Source organism: Colletotrichum destructivum, chromosome 9 (assembly GCF_034447905.1).
Source record: "Colletotrichum destructivum chromosome 9, complete sequence".
Taxonomy (NCBI): domain Eukaryota; kingdom Fungi; phylum Ascomycota; class Sordariomycetes; order Glomerellales; family Glomerellaceae; genus Colletotrichum; species Colletotrichum destructivum.
The window spans coordinates 2,664,045-2,682,948 of NC_085904.1; the positions used below are offsets into that span (position 1 = coordinate 2,664,045).

At 57.9% G+C, this 18,904-nt stretch overlaps 3 protein-coding genes across 3 annotated transcripts; 2 read left to right on the top strand and 1 right to left on the bottom strand.

The window, feature by feature from the left end:
• Positions 1–927: 927 nt before the first annotated feature.
• On the top strand, positions 928–2,017 carry CDEST_13922 (Putative serine hydrolase FSH, alpha/Beta hydrolase; the record flags this gene model as incomplete). The annotated part of the gene is made up of 4 exons (XM_062930078.1): positions 928–972; positions 1,029–1,047; positions 1,208–1,732; positions 1,824–2,017. The coding sequence occupies 4 exons, from the start codon at positions 928–930 to the stop codon at positions 2,015–2,017; spliced, it is 783 nt and encodes a 260-aa protein (XP_062786129.1).
• Positions 2,018–4,880: 2,863 nt separating this feature from the next.
• Positions 4,881–10,174, top strand: CDEST_13923 (Putative Type 1 protein exporter; the record flags this gene model as incomplete). Its single annotated transcript, XM_062930079.1, has 16 exons — positions 4,881–5,066; positions 5,124–5,229; positions 5,312–5,399; positions 5,465–5,519; positions 5,600–6,104; positions 6,182–6,200; positions 6,274–6,351; positions 6,422–6,782; positions 6,893–7,147; positions 7,224–7,947; positions 8,046–8,218; positions 8,302–8,831; positions 8,915–8,964; positions 9,037–9,102; positions 9,175–10,016; positions 10,148–10,174. 16 exons carry the CDS (start codon positions 4,881–4,883, stop codon positions 10,172–10,174), a joined length of 4,065 nt encoding a protein of 1,354 aa, XP_062786130.1.
• Positions 10,175–11,302: 1,128 nt separating this feature from the next.
• CDEST_13924 (uncharacterized protein) lies at positions 11,303–16,631 on the bottom strand (the record flags this gene model as incomplete). The annotated part of the gene is made up of 4 exons (XM_062930080.1): positions 11,303–15,071; positions 15,163–15,454; positions 15,532–16,304; positions 16,366–16,631. 4 exons carry the CDS (start codon positions 16,629–16,631, stop codon positions 11,303–11,305), a joined length of 5,100 nt encoding a protein of 1,699 aa, XP_062786131.1.
• Between the last annotated feature and the right edge of the window lie 2,273 nt (positions 16,632–18,904).

Below are 18,904 nucleotides of genomic sequence, written 5' to 3' on the forward strand. Positions count from 1 at the left end.
GAGGGCCGGGACACGCTGCCAAGCCCCTCTCATGGACCGATGCTCACAGGCCCGGTCTCACATCGACTCGTTCCCCATTGTTCAGTCATCCACTAATCTCTCTCCATTGCCCTGTGTCTACCGTCCACTCTTGAGTGTCCGTATCGGCGGCAGCAGCAGCAGTAGTAGCAGTAGTAGTAGTAGGAATAGCAGCAGCAGCAGCAACAGCTCAAACCAAGACGCGGCTCGACTTGGTCCCATCAAACTGCGCCGGCTGCAGTGACTTTGCCTCAATCGTGATCGAGTACAGAGTTTCATCATGTCTTACTCCCTCCCCCGGGGGTGGGTGAGTGAGTGAGTGAGTGATTGAGTGAGTGGCCACGGCCAATATCTGCGTTGTTTTGTCGTTCCAGAGTCAACAGCACTCGTCCAACTCAGCCTCCTCCTCCTCCTCCTCCTCTTCTTCCTCTCTTGTCTTGACGTCGTCCCGCCTCAACTGCTGCGCCGTCTCATCGCCCGCCCGCTCGCCCAGTCTGAGCTGATGATTGTTTGGCTTGCTCGTGAACGCGGTAGCTGCCGTGCACCGAGGATCGCGACTTGTGTGTTTTGTTTCGCCCAAGGAACTCCCAACTTGTCTTTTTTGGATTAAAACGCTCCTGTTGGCCGGTCCAGATTCCGGTTCGTAATCCAATCCCTCCCATCAACACTTCACTGAAACCATCACAACCTTATAGGAAGCACAAAACCTCTTTTTTAGATACCAACGCAACTCTCCCGCAAACACATCCTCGCGCGTTCACTTTTTGCAACAACCTTTTTCCCCTTTTCTCTCGATAAGATAGATATCCCTCTTTTGCTCGTCATTGCACGATCGATTGCGGCTCTGTCAACCTTACCCTTATATCCACACTTCCACCTACTCTCATCACCACCACCACAACCATCATCATGCTGCGCTTCTTGTGCCTCCCCGGAGCCTACGGCAGCTCGGACGTGAGTACTCAGACCCGCTGTCACTTGTTGGGCATTGCCGCTAACGCACATTTCAGAAATTCCAAGTCCAACTTGGTCAGTACCTTTTTCTTCTCATTCTCGTGCCAACGCCGTACCAGTCACTCACTCACCTTACATGGATGATGATGGATGGACGGTGTTGGCCTTCCCTAAACCCCCCCCCCCCCCCCGGTCTTTCTCCCATCCTCATGCTTACACACAAACTCCGTTCTAGCCCCCATCCTCAAGGAGCTCACCGAGGACGGCACCGCGCAGTTCCACTTCATCCACGGACCCTGCAAAGCCGTCCCGCCGGCCGGGTTCGAGGACTACTTTGGCGCGCCGCCGTACTACCGCTTCATCGAGCCCGACAGGGATGTCGAGAAGTCGCACAGCGACGACGTGCTCGCGCGTATCCGCGACTTCCCGCAATGCGAGACGGCCGAGGACACGATGCGCGACCTCATGCGCGAGGGCATCGCGACGACGCACCGCAGCACCGACCGCGCCATCAAGTACCTCGCCGACATCGTCGCCAAGCGCGGGCCCTTTGACGGCATCATCGGCTACTCCGAGGGCGCCACCGTCGCTTCCACCTTTATGCTGTACGAGCAGCGCCGCCTCAAGCGCTCCGGCATCAAGCCGGCCTTCAAGTACGGCATCTTCTTCGCCGGCTGGCCCCCCGTCGACCCCAAGACCCACGCCCTCGTCCTGTCCGACGAGACGGACGAGAGGATCGAGGCGCGAACCCTGCACATTAGTGAGTCCCACCCCTAACTCCCCACTCCCCAACCACCGCTTGGTTAGACGGAAGAAGATCAAATTGCTGACGATGTCGGGCAACCTTACAGTCGGATCTCTGGACCCGTACGTCGACGGCTCCATGGCGCTGTACAACATGTGCGACCCGGACACGGCGTACCTCTTCGACCACGCCAAGGGCCACACTCTGCCCCGTGACAAGGACACGATCAAGGAGCTGGGCGACATCATCCGCGAGACCCAGACCGAGATGCAGGAGGAGGGGATTCTGACGTCGTCATGAAAGGTTTCTTCAAGAGAGAGCGCGATGTGCGCGCCCAATATCCCCCCCTTCCTCTTCCCCCTTTTCCGGGCAGGGATACCGCAGGAGGAGCGAGTAGATCCGGATACGGGTGTTGAAGCGTTGCATCGGTTGTCGTATTTGGACGGACTGCCATTTTTGGAGACGGGGGGCCAGGGTCAGGGTCAGGGTCTTGGGAGGTACAGCAAAAGGGACTGGTTTCCTCTGGTGTTGTCGGCATTACACTACTATTAGAGATAGATCGGATCGGGGTGTTGGGGTTTTGCCGCATATCCTGGGAGCCTGCTGGAGTCGGGTATCATGGTTATTTGAATTTTTTTTCTCTCATCATGCCCTTTGTGTGTTTTATGGTTTCTTCTCTCCTTATTTTGCCCTTTTTCCCTTTTTTTTTTCTTTTCTTTTTCTCTTCATCTGTTTTCAACTCATGTACACCGCCAACTTCTTCGAGAAACTTGTGTGCGTGTGTGCGTGTAGATGTGTGGGTGGGAGTCTTCCATGTTCAGAAGCTGGTCACTAGAGAAATTCCACACGTCCCTCCCATTGTGAAAGTGACAGCAGTTCCCATCACGGGGCCGTCAAACATGTCAAATCGTAATCGATGCCTGGGGAAGAGGCCGCATAAGTGCATGATCTGGCGGAAACGGGCTTCTTCTAACACAGTCTCTTCTTCTTCCATGTCATGATCGGGGGAATCCGGTTATTCATTAAGGCTGCCACTCAAAGGCAAGAAACGATGATGACAGATACTTTGGAGATGGCGCACCTGGAACGCATGGAAACACATCATGTTCGTGGAAACAAACCATGGACAGGGTATAAGCTTTCACGTGTCCTCGGGATTCTGCCCTTGGTTCGCCTCAATTTCCCCGGCCAGATCCATGCCACACATACACATACAAGACACGCCCTGTCTGCGAACTAGACTTATTACACATCCTGACCCTCGCCGACGAAGGCATCCACCCCCCCCCCCCCAAACAAAAGATGAAATCTTCCATGAAGTTGCCCCCTCTGGGCATTGATTTGCAGACTCGTGGCGACAATGTGGAGGGCATGGCGGGAGGGTGTCATGGATGGGGTGGAGGGGGGATACCTGTTCAGCATCGCAAGACCATGCGTGTCCTGGCTTTTGCCCCAGACCACGGCGCCATTTCTGGAACGAGCCGAAGTGTGATCCATACTCCCGCACGGGCGATCACAGATAGAGCCCCTCGACGCGCATATGCGGGTATGAGGGAATCGCAGGGTGCCTAGGTAGTACGGTATTGCTTAGTGTGCTTCTCTCCACTGCCAAGCGGGCGCGCTTTGGGATGAGCTTTGACGCCCCGGGTGAGAGAAGAGAGAGAGAGAGAAAGAGAGGTATGGATTTGGGATAGAGTGAGACACACACACACTCACACACTCACACTTACACACATAGAGAAAGAGAGATAGAGAAAAGACAATGAGAAAAGAAAAAGAAAAAAAGGACACATGCTCCCCTGTTTCATCTTTACATGACACGAGTAGAAGAAGAAAAGAAACGACGTCCGTTCCCCCCTCCGCCTCTCGCCTCCAGCCAGTTACTCTACTCGTTTCCACTGTCCCCAGGCCACAGAGAGACCGAGACCGGGCTAAGGCTCATTCTCACACACACACACACAAACGTGATCCTCAGCCTCTCGTCTCGCCCCGATCCTTCCATGGGGCGTTCCTCCGCGTCCTTTGGCGATGGTTCCCACTCCGAGGTGTTTGCAACAGACCCTTTTGGGCCATCATCACTTACACTTACACTTACATCATCACCCTTACACGTACGCTTACACTTACACTCACACGCACTTACACGCAACTCACACATGCGGTCACCGTACGTATTCACTGCCCACCAGCCAAGTGTGCCAAGGCACCTGTCCCAACCCGTCTATTCCATTGTGCCCAAACCTCCTCCCAAACCATACGCAAACCACCACCAAGAAAAACTCCGGATGACCTGCTTCCCAAGACATTGGCCGTCCCATCTCCTGTCCAAGGAAAACCTCACACTTCCCGAAGGGCCCTCAAACCCAACTCTCTCGGCGCTGGGTCAGTTTTTGCTGTTTCGAACAGCAATGCGCGGGCGACACAGCCTTTTTCCGTTCCTTTCCCCTTCCTCCTCCTCCCCCTCCACCCTTTTTGCCCCCAGGCGCGGTCCCTTCATCGACCCGGTTACATCTGTCATCCCCCCCATTTCACGACGATACCCCTCCCCCCCATCCCCCGACTTTCCCCTTTCCAAATCCTTGTTCTGTTTCTCCCTTTCTCCCTTTCTCGCCCCCCCTCCCTGCTTGTTCCCTTTTGCCTCTCTCTCTCTCTCTCTCTCTCCTACTCGAGTCTTTTGCCGGGTTTCTCCTGGCATTGCCTATTCGTGAGCTGTTTTACGCAATCTCCCTTCTCGGTTCGCGAGGAAACCCGTCCGCCTGTTGATTTCGCCTTTTCTTCTTCTTCTCTCTTGCGGGTAACAAAGTGCCGCGGGGGGACACGACAAAACAACACGCCAACCCTTTTGTTTCGTCTCTCCCTCTCTCGAGCATTTGAGAATCTTGTTCCCGCCGCCCCCCCCCCCCCCCCCCCCCCCCCCCTTTCGCATACAATCTAATCGAATATCGCATAAGGACACGAGCTTTTTGCGAAAGTAAACTCGATTCCCCCTGTCTCCCTCCCCCCCAGTTTCCAACTCACCCCGGTTAAAGGTCCCCTTTCCATATGGCCCGGGCCTCCACATAGTTTCTAAACACCGAAACAAATCTGTTGCCGGATCCGATACCCCGGTCAAGAGAGTTCCACTTCATCCCGCTTCCGCCCCGCCACCCCCTCCGAACCTATCATGGCCACGCCGGCCGGCGCCGCAGGAGCGGCTGCTCCGGCTGCTGCCAACGGGACCGCGGACGCCCCGGCTGCCACCCCCGCCGCGGCGGCCGCCGCCGCTCCCGACCCCAATGGCGCGCCGGAGGCCAAGAAGGGCTTCTTCAAGCTCAACCCAAAGACCGTCGCGACGTTGCGCAACTTTTTTGTAGGTCCACTTCGTTCATGCCGTTGTCCCCTGTTTTGCTAACGTCGCACGCCACAGAAAATCATGAGCTATGGCACCTTGCTCGACAAGTTTATCATAGTCGGGTCGTGCATCGGCGCCATCGGCGCCGGTCTCACCATGCCGATAATGAACATCGTCTTCGGTGCGTGGCATCCCCCCCTCCCCTCCCCTCCCCCCGGAAGTTGCTTCTTTTGGATAGAGTGAGGATTCTGACTAGCCTGCAGGACAACTCGTGGGCACCTTTACCGGGTTCTTCATGCAGGGCACCTCGGAAACGCAAGACGACTTCATCCATGCCGTGAACCAGGGCGTGTAAGTGCCGTTTTCCAGCGGTCTCCACGATGTTGTTCAATCGACTGACACACAGGTGTGTCTAGACTGTACATCGTGTACCTATTCGTCGCCAGACTGATCCTCACCTATCTGTCCAACGTGAGTAACATTACTAAATCAACAACACACTCTTCACCTGCCTGTGACTCTTCGCTGTGACTGACACCCCGCCTCCACAGCTCGGGTTCCGCATGACGAGTCTTCGCATCTCAGCAAAGATCCGCCTGACCTACCTGGGCCGACTCTTCGCCCTCCCCATCTCGACGCTCGACATGCTGGCCCCCGGCCAGACGGCGGCCATCATCACCATCACGGCCAGCATCCTGCAGCTCGGCATCTCGGAGAAGATGGGCCAGTTCTTCTCGAGCCTCGCCATCGTCGTCGCCGGCTTCACCATCGCCTTCGCCTACAACTGGCTGCTGACGCTCACCACGAGCTCCGGCCTCGTCTTCATCGCCATCGTCTACACCATCACCACCCCGCCCATCATCAAGCGTCTCAAGGACGTCCAGGACATGGACATCGCCGCCGCCTCCGTCGCCACCGAGGCCTTTAGCGCCATCCGCATGCTGGCCGCCTGCGGCGCCGAGTTCAAGATGCTGGCAAAGTACGGCCTGCTGGCGGACCAGTCGAGGAAGAAGGGCGCCGGCATGGCCTGGCTGGTGGCCATCCAACAGGGTCTTAGTGAGTTGCCCCACGGGCATTTGATTTTGATGTTCTTTGATGTAGAGTTGAATCCCTGGCTGACGCTTCCACAAAAGTTTTCTTCGCCATTTATGCGTAAGCTCTTAATCATCATCCATCCTCGACGTGACCGAAGGGATGTTTTCCCCCCCAAGCTAACCCCTTACAGAACTTTCGCCCTGTCCTTCTGGTACGCCTTCAAGATGTACACCATGATGGCGCTGACGACCCCGACATCCTTGATCGTGTAAGTCCCTCCCCGTCTTTACCCTTCCCAAATACGAAATCGTGACATTTTTCTGATCCGTATGTCTCAGCGTCCTCCTGTGCATCATGATGATGGCCTCCTCCCTGGGCCAGATCACGGCGCCCCTGCAGGCCGCGTCGCAGGCGGCCGACGCCAACGCCATCTTCCACACCATCATCGACGCGCCGCAGCAGACGTACGGCACGCTCAAGGGGCCCGAGGTCTCGGCGGCCGAGGACATCGTCTTCCAGGCCGTCAACTTCGTCTACCCCAAGCGCCCGGACGTTAAGATCCTCGACAACCTCTTCATCACCTTCCCGGCCGGCAAGGTCACGGCCATCGTCGGGCCCTCGGGCTCCGGCAAGAGCACCATCGTCGGCATCCTCGAGAGGTGGTACGAGTTCAACGGCGACATGGAGACCAACCAGCTTGTGAGTGAATCGTCATTGTCACCCTTACCCCCTCTTGATTACTCTTTCAACCTTTATGCGTCACTAGCCATGCCAGGGAGAAGCTAACAGACAATGCCCTTCCTTCTAAGGTCCTTTTCCTTCGGAATGGTATCATCAGCGTTGGTGGTCGCCTCCTGAGCGAGATCGACCCCAAGTGGTGGCGTAGTCAGATCGGCCTGGTCCAGCAGGACAACGCTCTCTTCAACACGACCATCTACCAGAACGTGGAGTACGGCCTCATCGGGACCGAGTGGGAGAACAAGTCGCAAGCCATCAAGTCCCGACTGATCGAGGAAGCGTGCAAGGACGCCTTCGCCGACGAATTCATCTCACGCCTTCCAGAGGTATGTCCTTGCTACACCAACGGTCCAATAATACAGACACACACACACACACACACATGCTGACTCTCTCTCATAGGGATACCAAACAGAAGTCGGCGACGCCGGCATCAAGCTCTCGGGTGGCCAGCGGCAGCGGCTCGCCATCGCCCGCGCCATCGTCAAGCAGCCCAAGATCCTCATCCTCGACGAGGCCACGTCGGCCATCGACGTGCGCAGCGAGCAGATCGTCCAGGCGGCCCTCGACCGCGCCTGTAAGGGCCGCACGACCATCATCATCGCCCACCGCCTCGGCACCATCCGCAAGGCCGACAACATCGTCCTGCTCCGCAAGGGCCAGGTCGTCCAGCAGGGCACGCACGAGGCCCTTATGGCGCAGACCGACGGGCCCTATCACCTGCTCGCGACGGCGCAGAAGCTCGACATGGGCGCCGACGATGAAGAAGGCGGCGACGTCCTCTTTGGCGACCTCAGCTGGCGGCGGCCGCCCGACCCGGACGTCCTGTCCGTCCGCAAGTCGTCGCTCCAGGGTGGCAGCAGCACGGGCGACCTCACGGAGAAGAGGGCCAGCAGCGAGGGCACCTCGGCCGGCATGCTGCGGCACCTCGTCGACATGAACGGCTCCGACGAGGAGCTCGAGCGCGTCGAGGCCGGCGCGCTGCGGGTCGTCAAGGAGCCGAGGGGCTGCCTCGGGAGGTGGAGGGCGTTCCACATGTTTGGCAGCTTCGGCCAGCTCCTCGGCGAGCAGAAGAAGCGGTGGAAGACGTACATTGTCATTGCCATTGCAGCACTCGGTGCCGGAGGTAAAGTCTCACCATCAAGCCCTTACCCTCACTTGTCACCCCCCCTCCCCTCCCCCTTTGGCTGTATAGTATGTCTGATCTAACAACGCCTCCCGTAGCGAGTACTCCCGTCCAGGCATACCTGTTCGCCGTCCTGGTTTCCCTCTTCTCGTACTGGGGCCCCTTCCTCAAGGTCATCGCCAACCACTGGTGTGAGATGTTCATGTACCTCGCCACGGGCGTCGGCGTGAGCCATTTCCTGCTCGGCTGGGCGACCACCACCATCGGCTTCGTATGTCTTCTCCCACCCCCCAGTTGTCCTGTAGACCATATGAAAAACAGTAGGCTGACAGATAACCCGCTAATCCCCACCAGGGCATCGTCCGCGTCTACAGAAAGGAGTACTTCCGCAACATCCTCTACAAGCCGTCGTCCTTTTTCGACGCCGAGGGCAACTCGGCCGGGTCCCTCACGGCGCGGCTCGCGACGGACCCGACGATGCTGCAGCAGCTCCTCGGCACCAACATGGCCTTCGTGCTCATCTCGCTCTTCAACGTCATCGGCTGCGTCGTCGTCGGCCTCGTCTTCGGCTGGAAGCTCACGCTCGTCGCGCTCGGCACGTCCATGCCCATCATCGTCGCCGCCATGTTCTACCGCGTCCGGCACGAGGCCAGCTTCGAGGAGGCCAACAACGCCGTCTTCGCCGAGAGCGCAAAGTTCGCCTCCGAGAGCATCGCCGCCATCCGCACCGTCTCGAGCCTGACCATGGAGGACGGCATCTGCCAGCGCTACGACGACCTGCTCAACGCCCACGTCAAGGACGCCTTCCGCAGGTCGCGCTTCTCCGTCATGATCTTTTCCTTTAGCGACAGCATCTCGCTGCTCTGCATGGCTTTTGTTCTCTGGTGAGTCGGGGTTTCCTTTGTTTAGTGCTCATGTCGTACGTACATCGAGGGACTGGCCGGCGGCTAACCACATTTACACACAGGTACGGAGGCAAGCTGCTCTCGAGCCACGAGTACACGCCCTTCCAGTACAGTAAGTAGATTATCGTTGGACAACAAACTAGACAGACAAAGGCTCTCAGATTCTGACTTGTCTCTTCCCCAGTGGTCGTATACATCGCCGTCGTCCAGGGCGGCATGAGCGCAGGCCAATGGCTCAGCTTCGGTCCCAGTAAGTCTTCCACCAACACCAACACATCCTATGACGAACACAAACACTAACAACAACACCCACCACCACCAGACATCGCCAAGGCAAAGACGGCCGCCGACCGCATCCTCGCCCTGAGGGAGAACGACGACGACGAGAACCAGGTGCTCAAGGGCATCAGCGACATCGTCCCCTACGAGGTGCACTACGAGAAGGGCGTCGAGATCGAGTTCAAGGATGTCTGGTTCAGCTACCCGACCCGCACGCTCCCCGTCCTCAAGGGCCTCGACCTCCGCATCGAGCGCGGCCAGTTCGCCGCCATCGTCGGCCCCTCGGGCTCCGGCAAGACGACAGTCATCTCCCTCCTCGAGCGCTTCTACACCCTCCAGGCCGGCGGCGAGATCCTCTACAACGGCCACGACGTCAAGACGCTCGACCTCGTCCACTACCGCAAGAACATCTCCCTCGTCTCGCAGGAGCCCAACCTCTTCACGGGCACCATCCGCGAGAACATCCTGCTGGGCGTCGAGGACGAGGCCGCCGTCTCGGACGAGGCACTCCACGCCGCCGCCCGCGACGCCGGCATCCACGACTTCGTCACCTCCCTGCCCGAGGGCTACAACACCCAGGTCGGCAACGCCGGCGTCACCCTCTCGGGCGGCCAGAAGCAGCGCGTCTCCATCGCCCGCGCCCTCATCCGCCGGCCCTCGCTTCTGCTGCTCGACGAGGCCACGAGCGCGCTCGACAGCGAGACGGAGCGCGGCGTCCAGGCCGTCTTCGACGCCACCAAGGGCAGCCGCACCATGATCATGGTCGCCCACCGCCTGGCGACCGTGCAGAACGCCGACGTCATCTTCGTCATGGCCGACGGCAAGGTCGTCGAGAGGGGCAACCACGCGAGCCTGATTGCCGAGCGGGGAGTCTACTTCCAGATGGTGAGTCCTTCTTCTTCTTCTTGAGCCTCATAAAATCAAACCCCTTTACCATCCTATCAAACACACACACACACACACACACACATACAATACATCTTCCTACGTTATGATCCCCGGCTAACATCGTGCAGTGTCAATCACAAGCGCTGGACAAGTAATCAATGGTTCCATGCGGGTTATAGACGTGGATGGGATGAGTGAGTGAATGAATGAGTCAGTGAATGAGTTGAGTGGTAAAGGCGTCGGACAGATTGTGTACAACAAACATACCACGGGCTGCGGGTTTTCTCGGTGCATTTTCATTGTTCTTTTTATTTTCCATCATTTCCCCTCCCCTTCCATTTGGAACTCCCATATTCCCACCAGTCACAACCATGACACGCTATCTCGAGCTCCTATTTTAGAATTAAGTTGCGTTGATAACTTCGAGCCAAGAATTCATTGGCTTCCACGGCAGACATGCTTAGGGATGTTATGTGCCTTTTGAGGCATTCGATGGCAACACACACAATTGACGATGTGCTGGCTAATATCAAAGGCCTTGGACATTGGAAACGTTGATTCGGGAGTCAGTGACAGTCGTCTCTCCTTCGACATATGACCCTTTAGTCTCATGGCTCAGGTGAACCCCCACATTGTACCTGGGGGGAAGAAATAGGCAGTGTCATGGTGTGATGAGCAGGCCGCAAACCCATCCCACCTTTGCAGTTTACAACTAACTATCCTGTATACCAAGACCTGGATTCTTAAACCGCCGTCTGGCTGGGTACCAACATCTCATGGCCCTCACACACAGGGACTGGCCCACGCGTGAGCCGGTACGAGGAGCGTGTAAGCAACCCTCTTTTCACGCCCGGAGCGGGACCCGATCGCCTATCAAACGCTCCTTTTTCTTTTCCACCCATGATATTGAATGTCGAAATCGCGAGCGGGCACCATCCACCGTACCGCACATGGTGACAGTCTGTGGGATACCTCGGGTAGAGATGTGCAGTAGTCACGCAAGGTGCATTGACTTGTCCTGAACAGGCAACAAACTCGCTCATATTTCCAAATTTACTATACACTTTTGATCGGAATTCACCATTCCCTGATGGACAATTTCTGTTACCCATAATCTGTTTCCCCATCCACCGGCGATCTCCAAGACACGGGCGCCAGCCAAATGGCCAAACACCCTCGCGTGACCGGCCGTGGCGCTCGTCTCAACATCGGCCACCGACGGGATGAGCTTGTCCTCGTCCTCGTCCCCCGTCCCACCATCGACAAAACACCAAACCCCCTCGTCAAAACGTTGGCGCGACCCTTTCCTCGCCCTGTTCTGTCACACTCCTCAGCCTCAAAGCACGCAACGAACTCGTCGATGTCCGCGGCACATGCCCCGGCCTCCCATCCCTTCCTCCCACGGTCCCCGCACTGCCCACGCTCATGACGGATCTCGTGCGCGCCAGGCCGCCGCCGCTCATTGACGTGTGCTGGTTGCCGCCAGACATCGTGGCGGAGCCGCTGCGCGGCCTGGTGTTGAGACGGCTCATCATTGAACTCAGCGCGGACTGCGTGTCCGCCGTTGGGTGGCTGGGCGGAGGCGGCGGCGGTGGGGAGTGAGAGCCGATGACGGGGTAGTGAGCAGGCGAGTGAGGGGCCGACAACGGTCCTCGAGAGAGCGACGCACCACGAGGCCTGTTGAGCTTAGAGAGCAACATCTCCGCAGTTGATTTCCCGTGTTGCTGGCTCGTGCCAAACTGGTGGTTGAATCTGGTTGGCGAACGGCTTGAGCCGCGGCTCGACGGCGGCGTCGGAAGGATTCTATTGCCGGGACCGCTGCCGTGCCTGGTGAGATTCATTGTGTGCTCTGGGCCTAGTCCCAGCATGTCACCTGCCATCTCGGGAGGCAACAGCGGACCGCTGTGCCGTGGCATCTCGAGCAGTGCGGCTCTCTGGATATTCTCAAAGTTCATTGCCGCGGCCGGCATCTTGCTCAGCCTACGGATCGCACGGCCGTTCTTCTCGACGAAGCTGTTCATGGCTCTTAGCGCGCCCGCATTCTCGTGGCTCACGAACGCGCTGACGTTGCCCGTGCTGCGGCCTCGGGCCTGGTGCACGGCGTTGAGCGTCAGAGGCTGCTGCAGATGCGCGGAATGGTTTGAGAATGGAGCGGCGTCTTGGCTGCCGACCAGCAGGCTCGCCTGCACCTGCGCCATGACGCGATCAAAGTCGATGTTCTGGTTCGGGTTCGCGCGCGACATGTAGTATGGTGCCAATACTGGTCGCTCCAGCAGCGCGCTCGCATTGAGCTCCGCCTTGGTGGCGAGCACGAAGAGGCTTCCATCTTCGATGCGCCGGCGGACCAGCGCCCAGCGGGTCCGAGCCGGGTTCTGCTCGAGCTTGGGCTGGTAGACGGAGCATCGGGCCAGCTGGGTGTAGAAGACCTCCAGATGCCGGGCCATACGTTCGAGAACCTGGAGAAGGAAGGTCGACAGCGCGGTGATGCGCGTGTTCTCGACGTCGGGGTCCGAGGACTCCTTGATGGAGTGTGCGATGCTGTCGAAGGCGTCCATCCCGGTGCAGGCCTCCTGGCGGAGGTCTTCCAGGAGGGCGATGTCGAGCTCGACACTGCGAGCGGCGTATGCGAAGACGCCGCGCTCTTGGAAGCGCAGGGACGCATCGGCGTCGCAGACGAATTGGCCTACGAGGGCGACTTCTTTGGTGCAAGTCGCCGCATCCCCGCTCATCTTTGCCCGCGCCACCGTCCCCAGCACGTCCGGCAGCTTGGTGTCGGCAGCCGGGCCGTTGGCGCTGGCGACGCCAAACGACAGCTTGAGAACGAGCTCCTGTAGCTTGGGACCGAAAAGGGCGGCAAAGCCACCCTGGAGGAGTCGGCTCTGGTAGCTGTAAAAGGTGCGGACGGCGATGATGTTGGGCAGGCTCTCGCGGAGCCAGATGTTGTTGCTGCCGGCGGGGTCGTGGGAAGACGATGTCTCGAGGGACGCGCCCATGATCTCGTACATCTCGAACTGGTGAGCCACCAGCGTCTCGACCGTAGATCGGAGATATGCCGACCACAGATCGTGGAGAGTCGAGATCTCCTCGCTGCCATAATCAGGCTTGGGGGTCAAGTGCCCGACAAAGTACTTGGTCAAGAGACTGGAAACCTCGGGATTGTTTGTGTGGGCGAGGTTGTCGAAGGACTTGGAACAGTCAACACCGGCGTTGGACTTGATGATGAGCGTCCCGCCAGGGTGCATAGGACAGAAGTCGGTAACATCGTAGACGCTGCCGTGGACTCCAATCCACATGCGAGAACCGGGTCGGTGGCCAGTGTGCAGCGCCAATTCGGACATGGGAATTGTTGGCAGGTTGCAAGGCAACGGCTTCGGCGTCATAAACACGTCCAGCATAAACCGTCTTTCTGCAAAGGCCTTGTTGATGATGAGATCGACTCCCTTGTCCGTGGCTGTTCTGTACGTGTAAATGGCCTTTCGGATGCCGCTCATGACGGAATCAAAGACCGAGACAGAACCGCAAACATAGAGATAGCCACCGAGCCCGCCCTGCTTCTTGGACATTACGAGATCGCAAACCGCCACGCCTTGTTCGACGATCAACGTGTCGATGTAGCGAGGTGGGATGTGTTTATCAACAAGGTCGCGGCCCTCGTATGCGAGACCTCGAGAGTCCCTGGAGAAAGCAACATGTACCTCCATGAACTCTGCGTTGACGTACTGCCGCAGCTCCTCCTCGAAGCAGAACTTCTCCCGCGACTGGACGCCGAGATACAGCAGGTTCTTGCCTCCAGACAGGCCGCTTTGAGCGAGGCGGGCTTGCCAGAAACTACGGAACGGGGCGATGCCGCTTCCACCAGCAAAGAAGGCGCATGGTGCCATTGGGTCGAGAGGGAGGTGGAAAGCCGCAGGTCGCGAGACGCCGATGATGATTTCGTCGTCGGAGTCGATCTCCGCCATCTCCACGGACGGGTTGAGAAATCCGCTGGAGACGCCGGCGCGTGATACATCCTTGCCCCTGGAGAAGGTAGAACACAGCTTGTACTCTGATCTCGACACGGCGAGGTCGACGGTCTCCGGCAGAAGCTCTTCGGTGTAGCTTGCGATGGAGTATGTGCGGGGGACTTCGAGGGGAACCAGCTCGGCCAACCACGCCAGGTTGTCGAGGTTGAAGACCCTGTCCCAGATCTGAGGCGGCGTATCGGTGACGGCGTCCTGCAACATGTCGCCCAAGGAGCCTCTGACAGGCCACTCGTCCGTGCTGAGAACTTGCAAGACGGTGTTGGAGGAAGCATGCAACATGCTGTGGATCTTGAGTGCCATGTCCTTGGTGATGGGTGCCAGGTGGCCCCGTCGCAGGATGTCGCCGACGGTCAACTTGGGCGTCGCTGTTCTTCTGACAGACCCGAGATGCATCTCGAAACGCGCCCAGGTGCCGCCAACTTCTACCGGGGTATCCATCTGCTGCTCCAGGCCAAGGGCAGCCATAACTTTGGCACACTCCTCCCAGCTGTTGAGGGGCATCACCGCCAGGCGGTCCCCGGGTGCAAAAGTGATTCCCGTCTCGCGGATATCAAGAGTCACCATCGCGATCGAGCGTGTAGGGTCAGAGTCCACAAAGGACCTGCTCACAACGCGGGTGATGTAGCGACACTCTTCGAATGTGCCTCGCATCTGATGGGGTTCGACAGGCAGAGCGCCCCGATAAGGCTCGAGCCGCTCCTTCATGGCCTCGGAAAACTGGCGATGAGTCTCTTCCCAAGGACGTTCGCCGTCTGCTGCGCCAGAAGCGCCGTTGGTCTCAGTGCGGCCAGTCTTGGCTGCGACCTCGAGGATGCCGAAGACCTTGTAGCGATGCACCCCCATAAAGCCGCGTTCCCCGGTGTATGCCTCGACAATACCGTCGAGAACACCCATCAGGCGTGGGTCACCCGACTGTTGGACGAATTCGGGAATGCGGTAGTGATACTCAATGGCTGCAATAAAAGCACGCAAGTTGGATGGGAGCCAGGCTCGGAGGTGGACGCCCTCAGCTCCAAGGAAGGATGTGTACCTAGGAGTGATGGTCAGTAGGATGAACCGTTGAGGGGTTTCTTTAAAAAGAAAGACTTCAAGGTAGCGCTGCTAGAGAGAAAACGGCATACTTCTTCCTGCCCAAGAATGCATCCATCACGAGGTACGGGGGGAATTGCAGGCCTGACGACGCAGGGCACCGCTTCGAAAGAGGTGCGGAGAACTTGGCCCAGCGAACCCATTGTTGGACGGGCACATAGTTCTCGCCCGCATTGGGATTCGTCGAAATGGAATGGAAGGCGTTGGGCATACGTTCGAGGATCTCCTTCAGCCGAATCATTTCGTGAAGGAGGCCTTCGACGTTGCGGTTCATGACGTGCTCTTGGCAGGCCGCGATGGCGTCGGGCCCATGTTGAAAGGAAGCTGTCGCAACAAGTCAGTAAAGGGCGATACTTGGTCGAGGGGTCACATGCAGGGGTGCGGCTGCGGATGGCACTGACCGGAAGTCTCTGCAACTCCCTTCAGGAAGGCTACTTCGGCACGCTCGCCAAACATGGGCCATCTAAGCTCCATGTTGTCGAAGCGAGCGACGTAGGGGTAGCTCGACGTTGCGTCCTTGATCTTCAAGTTGTATGAAGACTGGTCGACGAAGGTGAGGTGTGGAAGGGTTCTGCCCATGCGGCGAGAAACCTGGTAGTATGGAAGAGCGATACTGAGAGGGATTCCGACGAGCTCTTCCCCCAAGTGATCGCCCATCTTGCAGTTCAGCTTCAACTTTATCCGGTTTGTTGTGGCGTTCACCCCATCGTGGCCGTCGTATTTCTGCTCGAAGCGGTAGATGGAGCAGAGCATGCCCAGGGCGACAAGGGCTGCCCAGAGTGCTTGGTCAGGGATGACATATTCGGTGCCCTCGATAACGGGTGCGGCGGCGATGGATTCTCTCACCCGGCCGCGCGAAACACATCCTGGCATTCTTTCGCAGAGGTCGGACCACACACGGCCTGGCGATCGGGCCAAGGCACCCGCAGCCTCGTCGTAGTCGGGTGGGCAGAAGCCATGCTCTGTGCTGAGGTAGCCGTCTCTCCAGCCGGTTTGTGGCCCTATCTCCTGGGCCCTGAGCATGACTTGTCTGGCTGGTGCACCGAGGGCGACAGCGAGCACATCTTGTTCGCTGACGTTGAAGGCATCCATCTCGGCCTGGCTCTTGACGGTGTCAATCTCTTGCGTGGAGGGGTATTTGGAGTAGAGGACATGGTTGATTGATTTCCGTTCTCTGCCGAGACGCGGTTAACATGCTGTGTTGAGCATGGGCATGAGAATCAGTTGCGACGTACCTCATCCGGAGCCATTCCTCTGCGTCGACTCCCCGGGGGATCTGGACTGTCATCAGCGTGTCTGAGATGGAGAGAACTGGGTATGAATCTAGACTTACATCGAAAGCTGTGTGGATATCACCAGGCTGAGTAAAGCCGGAGAAGGAGCATCCTCGAGGGCCGGTACGGCTGCTCGATCTGCTTTGCCTGCCCGAGTTGTTTGCGCCGACCGGGCATACGGCTCCCATGGTGCCGGAAACGGGACAAGATCTTTCTGAGAAGGCCATTCTGAAGGCGATATACGGCTGCAGATTTGGTTGAAGAAATCAAAGAGGCCCGATGTAGACGACAAGAATTAAGTATGAGGATGAATATGGCCGCCAGGGCAGTGGAAGGTTACAACCGCCAGGGTAAGGAAGGAAAATGGCCTCAAGCCTACGAACACAAGAAACGAAGAACGATGTCGGTTGAGAAACAGAGAGGGAGAAGAACGTTTCCGTGGGAATGATAGCGTACCTAAAAGGGAGTCGTCGAGGACTAAGACCATCGAGGACGTCGATGTCGTTGTAGAGCCCAGGCACAAGCAGGAGGAGAGGGAATACCCCCGGTCCCGACCCCGGCCCCGGCCCCGGCCCCTGTGCACCGCACCGTCCGTCTGATGGGTAAACAAAATGATTGCCGTAGACAGGGGTCGCCCGACGGGACGTCTCCGCGGTGGTTTGAACACTGATTCACAGCCGTCAGGAACTCGTGGGCCAGTGGCCGAAAGCGGTGTCTTCCCGAGAGCCTAGGAAGACGAAGTAGAGAGACAAGGGCGTGTGTGATGGGCAGCGGCTCAACCCCATGAGGCCCAAACACGCTAACAGGGCTGGGATTGGGATGAGTTGACGCCATCCCAAGTTGGGGCCTGGCCATGTATGCCTTGAGTCCGGACGGCTTGGTACCATGAGCGCCAAGATGACTGACATGCAGTGTGAAGACGCGGGTTTTCCGGGACTGTCATGCATCTTGGGGGCAATCGCTGATCTTATGCGGCAGTCGAGGTTGAGCAGAGAGTAACGGGAGATCCGTCATCGAGCCCGGTAGGCCGAATCCGAGCCCACTTGGGTGCTTATGGGTAATTGACCGGGGCTAAATCCCGTAAGCTTATAGTGTGTGTATGTTGAGCCAGACGTGGCCAGGATGCATTGCAAGCTGGAAGACAGAGAGAGGGACGGATATGATGTGATACGGGAGGTTGAACGGAAAATAAGGTAGCTTCCGCAGCAAGAACCGGTACAACGGTACCTGCCTGTGTAGGTAGGTAGGTACGTTAAGGTAAGCACCTCGTCCATATGGGGGCTTCCCGGAGACACTTGGCCAATAGCGGAGCATTACACATGGTTCCCGAAACTCTCCCCGATCTGGCAGGCCCACAACTAGGTACTTTCCCAGGTATTAGTAGTCCGCCCCCACATGCAGACATGTTCTTTCTTTTTCTGAATCCGCGGGAAGGTGGGGTGGTTTGAGGGCTTGGCGTGGTGTGGCATCGCATGGCATGGAAGCCAGGGCAGTCAGGGCAGTCAGGGCAGTCAGGACAACTGTAAACACATCCCCAACTCCATCGCACCAACAACTGCCAACTGAGAGTCGAGTCGAACCAGCTCTCAAGAAATAGCAGAGCGGACTGTGTAAGTTCTCCCACCCCCACACGGCTCCGTCCACGGACCCCCGTCCCGTACAAGTGACAGCATGGAGCAGCCTGGTCCATCCCACATCTGCCCTGGTTGCATCTGACGCCGCTCTTTCTTCGGGACATCTGCTCAAGGAGGTACCGTCTTTTCGTCTCCATCGCCTCTCCACCACCACCACCTCCTCGTCGTCGTCACTGGTCAAGGCTCCTTACTCCCCACCGTCCACAAAGTCGCTGATGAGCTACATACATACTACTCCCCAGGGACGCAACACTGACGCGCGTTCCAGAACCTCACCATGTCGTCGATACTCCTTGGCGGTCCGGGCATGGCATGAGATGGCCCGCTTTCGACCCAGCCACGCGTTTCCACCATTGGAAGGGGAGGGAGGGAAGAGAAGGGCTTGTGTCTGCGACTTTGCCTCACATGAGGCTCCCTCCCGCTGGTATACCGTCTCGCAGCTTGAATATCACACTCTGCGACGCTTTCGTCGCGGATGGCGCTGTGGTACTACTGGGCATCTTGCAACAACTGCCCCAACTTTCGTCAGTCCACCTTTTGCCTCCCCCTTTGGCTGGGATGTCTCGGCCATCGATGAAGAAGCTCTTCATGACCAAGGTTATCTGTTACCCAAGTCCTTGTTGCCTGCGTCTTCCTTGCCTGCGTACTTGCTCGCCGTATTCCCGCCGCACTCATCTTGTTGGATCTTGTCGACGCCTATTTGGAGTTCGCCGTCAGCCTAAAAAACAGAGAGGCATTCCCGTCTAGCTTCAAGCGGCAAAAGAATGGGCCCTAACCAGGGATCGAACCTGGGACCTCTCCCAGGACGGGGTGAAGCTATTCGCAACCCTAAGGGAGAATCATACCGCTAGACCATCAGGGCAATG